The 12,602-nt window shown below is 40.6% G+C and overlaps 1 protein-coding gene across 4 annotated transcripts in view; it reads left to right on the top strand.

The window, feature by feature from the left end:
• Nucleotides 1–12,249, top strand: part of LOC122922893 (gastrula zinc finger protein XlCGF57.1-like) — a 31,169-nt gene extending 18,920 nt beyond the window's left edge. For 2 of the 4 annotated variants that reach the window (XM_044273651.1, XM_044273652.1), the window contains one exon: nucleotides 9,997–12,249. In XM_044273651.1, coding sequence (XP_044129586.1) covers nucleotides 10,110–12,014 — 1,905 coding nt within the window. In that variant the 5' untranslated portion in view covers nucleotides 9,997–10,109 and the 3' untranslated portion in view covers nucleotides 12,015–12,249. Of the gene's footprint in view, nucleotides 1–3,078; nucleotides 5,818–9,996 lie in introns of those variants that run through there. The other 2 variants (XM_044273649.1, XM_044273650.1) reach the window with 1 other exon arrangement.
• Nucleotides 12,250–12,602: the final 353 nt, after the last annotated feature.

Raw genomic sequence — 12,602 nt, 5'->3', positions numbered from 1 at the left:
CGGACCCATTCATTTCAATGGAGCCGCAAAAGATGCGGACAGCACCTTCCGTTCTTCGGCCCATAAAAAAATAGAGCATGTCCTGTTCTTGTCCGCAGCCACAGATAAGAATAGGCATTTCTATCATAGTGCCAGCCATGTGCGGTCCGCAAAGTGTGGCTCACACATGGCCAATGTCCGTGTTTGGTGGGTTCGCAATTTGCGGACCGCAAAATAGTTGCAGACGTGTGAATGGACCCTTATGGTCCGTGGTAGCGGAATCCATAACGGAATTCTTAGATGACCTGAGCCTTGTACGCCAAACTGGAAGCACAAGTTCACTCAACACTAGTCACAACGTTTTAGCTCATAGGTTGAAAAAAAGACTCTGTGAATGAGCTGAAAACAGTGGGACCACAGGAGTGAATAAAGTGTTTGAGAGTGCTGTCATTTTTTTACGGATGTGCTGCGGTGCTTTCTATTTTTGCATTATACACCTTGGTTAGGTGTTTTTACCGCTGGCACCCAGTCTTTTAACATTTGGAGTGCTGCCCTGAATTATTGTTTTATATATATATATATATATATATATATATATATATCTTATATTTGTAGTGTAAAGTACAACTAGCTTAGTTGCCCATAGCAAGCAGATTCCACCTTTCATTTTTCACAGCTTCATTGGGAAATGAAAGGAGGAATCTGATTGGTTGCTATGGGCAACTAAACCCGGTCTACTTTACATACTTTACACCAGTTTTGATAACTACCCCGCCTCCCCCCTCCCCCGGGTACTTCTATGTGTACATAGCATCTGTGTGGACTGCACATAATACTGTATTCAGAACAGAGTGCATGTAGTGAGTGCGTCAGTAATGAGATATATCCTGCTTATAACACCATGGTTCTGACTGTAGATCGCTGCACTAATGTTATCAGCAGAAATATCTATTGTGTTTACAAATAATGGACTTTCTACAGAATGGAAAGTAAAGCTAAAACCAGTAAACAAACAAGTGCAATTTTTTATGTGCTGCATTACGGTAAGATATGGGTTTATTGAATTGTAGTACACAAATGTGTCCATAGCCTTTAAATAGGAGGTGGTATTGCAAATGTTGTGGCAGGGGTTGCGTTTGGACATAGATGGTGAAAGTAGTGGTGGTAGTGTATTCGAGGTGGTAGCATTGTGAAGGTGATAGAAATTAAGGCCGTAACCCATTATGTTTGTTGGGAGAGATACGATTTTAAGTAATTTCTAAGGGTGCTGCCTTGTGTTCAGGCTTTTTAATACAGTTTTTGAAGCTAAAATCAGGTGTGGATCATAAAAGGAGATAAAGTGTTAGCAAGCAAAAAGAGTTTGAAAACAGATGTCTACACTTTTTTTCAGTCCACATCCAGTTTTGGCTTCAAAAATCCATCATAAAACCTGAACATTTGGCAGCACCCTAAAACCTTGAAGACAATGAGTTGGAGGAGAAGTCCTGAAAGCAGGAGTGTGAAGAGGTGATATGAATAATGAAAGCAAGAATGCAAAATGGAGGTTAAGTTTGGGCTGATTGCAAAGGTTAATTGGGAGAAATTCTGTAAACAGGCTTGTTGGAAAGGAAGCATTCTATCAGAGTACCTCGCTAAAAGTCTATGAGTTCTTCCTTTTAATTCATTCTGTGTGTGAAGGTTACAATCCACTCTAAGGAGCAGATTTATCACAGCCCAAGGATGTATGCCAGTCTATGATAACCAGGGGCGCTGCTGGATGCTGTGCCTGATTTATGACGAAGCGCATGCCTCATCATAAATCAGGCGCAGTTTCTAGCAGTCCTTGTGCCTGAACCAAAATCTGTGCCAGACAGAAAACTGACGTAGAAGATAATAAATGTGGCTGGGCGACCGGCCACACACCCCTTCTCGGGAAAGTACCAAGGCTGGTGGGGTAATTTTTCTGTACATCTGCCATTGAAAATCAAAATTGGCGTATTTTATTGATAAATGTGAGCTTATATATGTAGGAGGCTGAATGCCTGATTGTACACACTGGATAGCTTAAGTGGATACTAAAGTGGGAGGTCTACAGTACCAGGAAACCAGTTATGGTAGCTCTTTCTGAGATACTGACATTGTGGATTTCACTTACATTGACGGATAAAAATTTAAATGTAAGGAACGAAATTCAAACATGCACCAAATTTCCTGCAGCGACCAAATGAGTCTATTGTGAAGCCAACAAACTAAAGAAATCTGCAAGTTCTTTCTGTTATGTCTCTGCAAATATGGATCTGTGAGAACAATAGAAAATTCTCTCCAAACCAAAAACTGAAAGCGAACAAGACCTACAAGTAGCAACACACTGCTTTATGCACAAAGACACATTCAAACACTGAAAACGTGAATAAAAGTAGATTGCATTACTGCTATACTTATTATATGCGAATTATAAGCTGTTTGTGCAATTTTTTTTTTATCCAAATTGTGTCGGGCCCATCTACCAGCAACAAGGTGGCTTCCAAAAGACGGGACCTACACTAAATGACTTGCCTCTCTTGAGCTTTTAGCCTACAAAATTCAGGGCGAAAAGTGTTTTTTTGAGAGGAACTTTTAATGGTGCAGTAAATCCTTCAATTAATAGGGAGACATCTAGTGCATAAGGAGGAAGAATAAAAGAAAATGTTTTTGATAAGGTCTCCTCGACACTGGAAAAATGCCAGGATAGAAGCTGTACATATGTCCAGAATATGGTCACTGTTGCAGAAGAAGCACCAGTCTTCTTGTACTTCTTGATGGCAAAGGGAAAAGGCTTTACTTTCAAACCACAGGATGATGTCAACAAGCAAAGGATCTTAAAGGAGCATTTTTAATCCTTCAGTGTTTTCACATTTCTTGACAGAGATACCATTTTGTCTCTGTACCTATCCAATGAGCTCATTCACAGACCATTAACTACAAAATACATCAATAAATGAGAATGTGTTTATTTACGTATTCTTATATAATGAAACCTCTTTCGTAGTATTAACCAATTCTATTTAGACATGGGTTTGGATTTAAGATTTAGGTGAATGCGGGTTTACTGTTTACTTATTTTATATTTCTTTCTAACAGGTCTATGAAAGGTCATCACAGAACTGGAAGACACCATTATTTAAGTCCACTGGTAAATTGAAGGTTGGTTAATAAACAAAGAATATAAAGAATTTAAAAAACACTACAAAAATTAGCAACTGCTTTCATGCGATGGAAAAGTCTGTAGCAAATGAAGAAAAAGACCTGAATATTAATGTTACCATTAAACAGATAGAATATAACCTAAAGGAACACGTAACATTGGAGCCATATGAAGAAAAAGGCCTATTAGATGATGACCTTCATAAAAACACTGCTCATGAACACATCTCATGTAAGAATATTAATAAAGAACCGGTCTTAAAAGATGGAGAATACCTTTCAGATGCTGACATTAATTCAGCCACAACTCCTACCCAACAATATCTATCTCAAATTAAGGAGGAACCACTCTTACAGTATGGAGAAAATCTTATTAAATCCAATATTTCTCTACCATCAGATGATACAAAACATCCATCTTCTAATATTAAAGAAGAACCAGTCTTACTTGACGGAGAAAGTCTTATTGAACACAACATTTCTATACTCTCAGATCATACAAAACAACATCCATACTCAAATATTAAGGAAGAAATAGTCTTGTATGAAGGAGGAAACCCCTCAGACCCAAACATTCTGTCAACTATGGATAACACACAACATTCATCTCTATCTTTCAAGGAGGAATCCATCTCATATGATGGACAAAACCTCACAGACCCCAACATCTGTACACCCACAGATCATACGCAACAACATCCAGCTACTCATATTAAGGAGGAACCATCCTTGTGTAGAAGAAATGACATAGACCCCAAACTGTATACACCCACAGATCATACCCAGTCTCTATCTACTCAAGTGAAGGTGGAATTGGTGTCATATGAAGACAACCTCAAAGACACAATCAGCAATGCACCCACAGATCATACAGAACAGTGTCCACTCAGCAAAATTAAGGAGGAACCAAAATATTTTGAAGCTGAAAACCTTGTGGATGCTGTTATTCATAAACATGTAGATCATATTAAACAACAATTCAAGCTCTGTGATGACGGGAGACTTGCAGGCAACAGTATTAACTCTTTTACTATTACTGGTGAATATATTGAAGGAATTGATCAAACCGAAGAGAAAAAGAAGGGTTCTGTACTAAAATCTGCTTCTCCATCCTTTGAGACGTCAAAGACCCTGTATACCTGCCCTGTATGTAAGAGAGGTTTTAATAACCATGGTAATCTTGTGAGACATCGGGAGACACACAAAGGAAAGAAAATGACTTGCACAGAGTGTGGGGCCGACTTCTGTAATAAAACTGATCTCTCAGCGCACGTACGAACTCACAAAATTAGCAGAAGTCTATACTGCTCAGAATGTGATAAGATATTTGCCAGCAACTCTCATCTTATCATCCATGAGAGAATTCACACAGGGGAGAAGCCATTCGCCTGTTCAGAATGTGGGAAACGTTTTTCCAATAAGTCCAATCTTGCTGAACACATGAGGGTCCACACTGGATCAAAACAATTTGGTTGCACAGTTTGTGGGAAATCGTATGCGCGGAAAGACAATCTTATCAGCCACCAGCGAATTCATGAAGAAGTGACATTAACATGTTCTAAATGTGGGCGCAGTTTTGTCAATGAGTACAAGTTTATCCGACATCAGAAATTCCATACATTGGACAGACCCTTCTCATGCAGCCTTTGTGGGAAACGCTTTACCCATAAGGCTTTGCTCCTTAGGCATGAGCGAACGCACATAGATATGAAACCATTTTTGTGTTCAGACTGTGGGAAGTGTTTCCCGAAACAAGGTGAACTGATAAAGCATAAGAGATCTCACACTGGAGAGAAACCATTCACTTGTGTCGAATGTGGAAAGTGTTTTAGCACAGGGTCAGGTCTCATAAACCATAAAAAAATACACACAAGTGAAAAACCTTTTGTCTGTTCTGAATGTGGTAACAAGTTCAAGCAGAAAAACAACCTTGTTAGACACCAGAGAGTTCATACTGTGCAGAAACCATATGCCTGTGCCGACTGCGGCAAAGGATTTACTACCAAGTCAAACTTTAACATACATCAGAGGATTCACACAGTGAGAAGACAGCTCTCCTGCCCCGAATGTGGCAAACATTTCCCATATAAAAGCAAACTAAAGGAACACATGGAAAGTCATGAGAAGAGTGATGATCCACAGCTAAACTAAAATAAGACTGAGATTTTCAACCTCATGCGCTCTTCTGTCCATATAAACTGTCTGTAGGCTTTCATTAAAACCCATAGAGATGTATCAGCAATCAGTGGTACCCATGCAGTTCTGCCCGAACTTCTACTAACATGGCTGACGAACGTTATCAAGTTTTTACCCTCAGGCGCCACTTGCATGCTCTATTATGTTTGATTGTCCATCCATACTGTAGATACCAGACTGCCAAAAGGGCCACAGAGTGGCAATTGGTTTGATTTATTGGATGGAAAAACATGACTGATCAGTCAAAAGTTGTCAATTTCACCTGATGTTTATTTCATGTCTATATCCAGCTTTACTCGATACTTTACCAATCCCTTATTTTGTATTATTATTGCTGCATTAACATCTGCAGTATAATTGTATCAATGCTAACTAGTGATTACCTTCTTACCTTTATGACCTCCACGCAGTAATGCATTGGTATGACACATAAAACTGTCTTCTGTGATGACAATAAATCTTTTTAATTTAAAAAAAAAATGCTTTTCCTTGTCTGATTACCATCCTCAGGAGCGGTGGGCCTATGCCAAATGGCCATCTAAACCCTCTACTTGGCCAAAAGCCAGGTACAAAAAGATCTGATGCTCTCAGCATTAATTAATTTAGGCAGTATTTTGTGCTGCACTGTGGTATATGTAGTATTTTGTACTGCACTGTGGTATCTGAGGCCACTTTTATTTATTTTTTTCCAGGGCCACTTTAAGTTACCAGTCTGCCCTTGACCATCCTGGGGATCTATATCTATGAAAATTATTTACTGCAGTAAAATAAAGCAGGTCTCAGCTGTCATATCGTGCCACCAGAAACTACTTTTTAGACTGATTACCATCCTCAGGGGCAGACTGGCCATAGACCCTACAGGGATATCTCCCAATGGGCCTATGCCAGAGGGCCACCTAAACCCTCCTCTTGGCCAAAAGGCAGGTACAAAAAAATCTGATGCTCTCAGCATTAATTAATTTAGGCAGTATTTTGTGCTGCACTGTGGTATATGGTTCTACTGAGGTAGTATTTTGTACTGCATTGTAGTATCTGGGGCCACTTTTAGTTTTTTTCTGCAGGGCCACTTTAAGTTACCAGTCCACCCCTGACCATCCTGGGGGATCTATATCTATGAAAATTATTTACTGCAGTAAAATAAAGCAGGTCTCAGCTTTCATATTCTGTCAGCAGAAACTACATTTTTGTCACCAGATTTAACCCTATTAAGCTTGCTGACATTAGCGATGTGCTAATGTCAGCTAAACCTAACTAGCCTATTCCTACTTTTATCTACTCCACCGTTACGCCTGAAATCAGACTTTTATAATATGCTAATTAGCCTCTAGGTAGGAGCGGGGGGGCGGGGGGGGGGGCGTTGTTCCTGCTCCTAGAGGCTCCGTTCTCCCACCTTTGTCGCCTCCCTCCAAGTCCTGATTGACAGGGCCAGGCAGCACTCGCATCCGTCTGACAGCCCTGTGCTCTGGTGAAATCTCTCGCCGTTCAGCATTCAGCGCAGGCGCGGTGAAGGATAGGGATAGACGCTCGCAGGCTAACAGCTTCCTCACCGCACCTGCGAGCATCTTTCTCTCAACGCGCCTGCGCCAAATACTGAACGGCGCAAGATTTCACCAGAGCACAGGGCTGGCAGACAGATGCGGGCGCTGCTTGGCCCTGTCAATCAGGACTTGGAGGGAGGCGACAAAGGTGGGAGAACTGAGCCTCTAAGAGCATGAACAACGCTCCCCCCCCCCCCGCTCCTAGAGGCTAAAGGGATTTGAAAAAGCGCGACTGCGAAATGGACATTGGGCCATTCCTCCAGCCAGGTTTGTTACGATATATGCTCATGTTGCTCACTCTTGTCTATGCTTTTGCCAGCATTATATTTAATATTGTTACCTACGGTTAGGTTGCCCCCATCCTGTTAGAGATTCATTTTCATTTATATGCCACTTTTGTGGCAAACTGATATACATGTGTGTAGGGCCACTCTTGTTATACTTTTTGCTCTGGCGCACTGCATACACAACAGTGTTATTTGCAATTACAGTGAGAACTGCATTATCCTTGGTTCTGGAGTGTTTTAATCCTCACTTTCCTGCATTCCTGGATTTTTTATCATGTATGTCATTTTATTTGTTATAATAAAGATGGATTGATTTTTCATTTGCGTGTTGGTTTAAATTATATAGAAGTTGATGGTTGTACACCACGCGTTGTATTCTGCTGGTTTCAGCAAGAGTTGGTATTAGGTTTAGCTGACATTAACACATCGCTAATGTCAGCTAGCTTAATAGGGTTAAATCTGGTGATAGAATCCCTTTAAAAAAAAAAAAAGGGTCAGAATGGCATTAAAATAAAAATAAGTAAAACGCACCTTATTGGCCCTGGGTCTCATTCTTGCACTTACTGGGTTTCCACTGATCTGTACTTCCTCAGCACCTAACCAAGAGAAGTGACCACTGTGGCCAATGATTGTCTGGCTCAGCGGTAATTTTCTGTGTGTTGCCCAAGAGGTATAGACCAACAAGGACTTAAGGGGCATTGGTACAAGAGCGGCAGGGGATTGGAAATGTGACTGTCACTTTTTTTATGTCATTCAGACCCTTTTTTTTATGTTACTGGCTGGACAACCACTTTAAAGGGAATTGCCTCCTTTTGCTGGCTTGATTCCTTTTTTTAATAACATTATTCACTGCTTGTATCCAGGGGTTATGACCACCCTGCAACCCAGCAGCGGTGGCTGTGCTTTCACACTATAGAAAAAAGCGCTGGCCTATATGCACTCCTGATCTCCAGGAAGGCTAGCGTGTTTTCCTATGGTGTGCAAGCATGGCCAACTCTGCTAGGTTGCAGGGTGGTTGTAACCCCTGAAAACGAGCAGTGTATTATGTGATGGAAAAATGAGTCAAACTACCAAAGGAGGCAATATGGATAACAATACATTAGTAAGTGCCTTGCCTTGTATTAACTTTATCTACATGATAAATGCTATTTGTTGAAGTGAGACAACCCCTTTAACGCACAGAACTTTTCACATGGTAAAGCCTCCCGAAGGTACGAGTTATTACAGTGACTTGTCTGTTGGCCAGCATTGTGCCAAGCTGCAGACACTCTGACTTCTTACACTTGAAAGTATTCTGATGTGTAGCTTGGATATGAAGGGCACTATTTTAAACCAGTGTTGGCCCTGATTCCCCTATTAACATTTGTAGGCCAAAAATGCATGTTATTTTAGTATAACTGAGTGGAGGGAAGGGAGGAACAGTGGCTAGTAAACACCTCTGAACCTGAATTGTCTCCACAGTATTTGTAGGCAAAGTCTGACCTAATATACTATATAGTAGTAACACCTTGTCTGATTTAGGACACCAACATCAAATCCATAACTTTATCTGGAACTGTTTCCATGAGCATGATAAGAAAACAGTCTTATGATTGTTCTAGGTCTTAAGGTGTGCATACACCGTCAGTACTTGTCAGCCCATACAGTCTACGTTTGGTTGAGCCATGTTTTAAAGGGAACCTGTTACCTGGATTTTGTGAATAGAGCTGAGGATATGGATAACCGCAATATCCAGTCCCCATAGCTCTGAGTGCTTTTATTGTCCAAAAAAAAAAACCGATTTGATAGATATGAAAATTAACCTTAGATGAGTCCTGTCCCTGAGATGAGTCAAGCGTAAAGGAGCCCAGCACCTCCCTGCATCCTCCGAATCTCCTCCTTGCTCCCCAACGTCACAGAGCTAGAGCGCCATAATGTCGCGATGCGAGAGCTAGCGCATGCGCAGTTCGTTCCCTGAGGCTGATGCCAGCACAGGGAAGGAACACTATGCCGACACTGCCCATGCGCTAGCTCGCGCATTGCGAGATTACGGCGCTCTATGTCTGTGGCGTCGAGGAGCAAGGAGGAGATTCGGAGGATGCAGGGTGGTGCTGGGCTCCTTCACGCTAGACTCATCTCAGGGACAGGACTCATCTAACGTTAATTTGCATATTTATCAAATCGTCTTTTTGAGACAATAAAAGCACACAGAGCTATGGGGACTGGGTACTGCCATTGTGCTAGTGGCGATCTAGCAGCCCATATCCTCAGCTCTATTCACAAAATCCAGGTGACAGGTTCCCTTTAAATTGGGAAAGAAGTGGCTGAAAGTGGCTTATCTTTCAGGTGAACAAAAGGATTGTGCATTAAAATTCAATGCTTCAGATCCATCTCTTTCACTATATCATCTGTTGGAAGACAGTCAGGAGATCTTTATACACTTTAAATTGTTGCCCCATTTTGCCAAAAATGTTAAGCCGACTGTATTTTAAGGGTAAAGGTGTATGGAGGCCTTTTTAAGCTCTTCTACCTGTCAAACAGCATCACCAATACAACGTTGGCACTTAGATTAGACAGATATCTATTTAGATAAAGGTCTGTTCTTCCATGACAGGGAAGCAATCAGTCTCCGGATACTGGTATAGTTGCCATATATTTGCTCCTTGCATTGAAATACTTACTAGTAGGCTATGTCTTGCAACTGTGCATCTCCAGATGACCATCTGGAACAGACTGTGTTACCTGATACAGGATTTTAGATAATCATGTAAGTAACAGAGAAATATTTCTTAAACCAGTGTCATTACATCCGTTTGAAGTTATGTGTATTCATCACTGTGTATTTTATTTAACAGATAAGACCAACAATGTACACAAGAAAACTAACCTATTCATGTTTTCATGAAGTTGTGCAAGAGTTAAATGCACAAGAAAATCTGAAACATATTTGGCAAACACCAAGAAGAACATGGCTGCTGAACACACCATTTTTCCTGAAGAGCAACCCAGAAGCAACAAGTCCTATTCATCTGCTCTAGATGAGGAAGAATTTCCTCATATTAAGAAGGAAGTCTCAAGTGATTCCAATCTACCAGCTCCTAATATTTATACACCCACAGGACATACACTTCTTCATTCTTCTCCTCATATTAAGGAAGAAGCAGATTCATGGGAGGATGTAGATCTTATAGACAGCAATTCCTCTGCTCATATTAAAGATACCCCAATCTCATTTTGTGGAGGAAACCTCATAGACCTCAACATGTCTACAGCCACAGATAATATACAATATCAACCTACTGATATAAAGAAGGAACCAGTCTCGTGTAATATAAAAACCCTCGAAGGCCCTGCCATTTATAGACCCAAAAATCAATATCTATCTACTCATATGAAGGAGGAACAACCCTTATGGGATGAAGAAAATCTTACAAACACCAGTGTTTATACACACACAGGGCATACTCAACAGAATCAATCTCATATTAGGGAGAAATCAACCTCAAGTGGAACGGGTAACCTCACAGACCTCACCGTTTGTAGACCAATAAACCTAATACAACAATATATACCTACAAATGTCAAGGAGGAATCATTATGTGAAGGAGGCAGTTTGGTAGAAAGTGAGATTTATGCTTTTACTTATACTGGAGAGTACTTAGAAAGTAATGAGGCTACTGTAGGAACCGAGAAACCCTCACAACTGGTGCAAGGCAGCAAGTACATAAAATTCTCATTCCCATCTTCCCAAACTGCAAAGACAATGTACACATGTCCTGTGTGCCAAAGAAGTTTCAAGAATCATGGGAATTTTGTAAAGCATCGAGAAGCTCACAAAGGAAAGAAGCCAACTTGTTCTATCTGTTGGGAGCAGTTTCTCTCTCAGTCAGATCTTTTTGTGCACCAGATCAAATCCCACAACATTGACAGGTCATTGAAGGCAGGAAAATCATCTTGCTCAAAGTGCGGAGCTAAGTTTTCTTTTAAGTCAGACCTGTTGGCCCATAGGAAGGTCCATAAAATTGACAAACATCCCTATTGCTCTCAATGCAATAAGCAGTTTTCTTGTACCTCTCAACTTATCATACACCAACGAATTCACACTGGAGAAAAACCATTCACGTGTTCAGAGTGTGGAAAACAGTTTTCCAACAAGTCAAACTTTGCAGAGCATAAAAGAATCCACATGAAAACAAAACAGTTTTCTTGCTCAGATTGTGGAAAGTGTTTCTCCAGAAAAGATAACCTTATACGTCACCAGCAGACACATAATGGAGATAAGACTTTGACCTGTTCTGACTGTGGGAGGTGTTTTGTTAATGAGCACACATTTTTGAAACATCAGAGATTTCATGCCCTAGATAAGCCATTTTGCTGTTCTATTTGTGGGAAAAGCTTCACTCACAATGCTGGTCTTCTTAGACATCAGCATTGTCATGCTGATGTAAAGCCATATATCTGCAGTGACTGTGGGAAGTGGTTTACTCATCAAGGGGAGCTTGTGAAGCATCAGAGAATTCACACAGGAGAGAAACCATTTCTGTGCCCTGATTGTGGGAAAGCCTTTAGTACAGTCTCTGGGCTTATAAACCATAAAAAGATCCACAACACTGAAAAGCCATTCAGCTGTTCTGAGTGCAGCAGCAGCTTCAAACAGAAAAACCATCTCATCATTCACCAAAGAGTCCACACTGGAGAGAGGCCATACAATTGTCCTGATTGCGGTAAAGGATTTACCACAAAGTCAAATTATAATATACACAGGAAAATCCACACAGTCAGACGGCAGCTCTCCTGCATACAATGTGGTAAACATTTTCCGTATAAAAGTCAATTGAAGGAGCATTTAAAGAGTCATGGCCCACAGGAATGACCAACGATATCCAAAATGTCATACATTCATAGTATTAATGTACATGGGGCAATACAGTGCAGCCAGGAACTCTGAGAAGATCTGAGACAGAATGTAATAACCTCTTGGCTAACATGATTACAATATACAGTGATCCCTCAAGATACAATGGCCTCAGGATACAATATTTTCAACATAGAATGGTCTTTTCTGACCCATCGTCAGTTAAAACTAGACTCAACATACAATTCCTCAGACTCAGATCCAACCAATCAAGGCCTAGCTGTATTAGTTAGTAGTTAGCAGCTATTCCTGACTGTTACATCTAAGGACTTATTCTTTCTGTCTTAGTTATCTGCTTATTTGTCTTAAATCTTAAATCATTTTCTCTTATCTTGGATGACATTTCGGGGCTTTGGAACCAATTACTCAACTTAAAACGGTTTCAACATACAATGGTCAACCTGGAACCAGTTAATATTGTAACTTGAGGGACCACTGTAATTTATTTTGTAATATATATACTAAATATATCTGGTTATAATAATGTGTTGCTGTACCTCCATTACTTTATGCTTGGCTCATGTCTATATTCTTTTAAGGTAGCTG

This window comes from Bufo gargarizans, unplaced genomic scaffold, assembly GCF_014858855.1.
Source record: "Bufo gargarizans isolate SCDJY-AF-19 unplaced genomic scaffold, ASM1485885v1 original_scaffold_1027_pilon, whole genome shotgun sequence".
In the NCBI taxonomy this organism is placed as follows: domain Eukaryota; kingdom Metazoa; phylum Chordata; class Amphibia; order Anura; family Bufonidae; genus Bufo; species Bufo gargarizans.
Note: the sequence above shows the minus strand (reverse complement) of the source record. Positions and strands in the feature narration are given on the sequence as shown.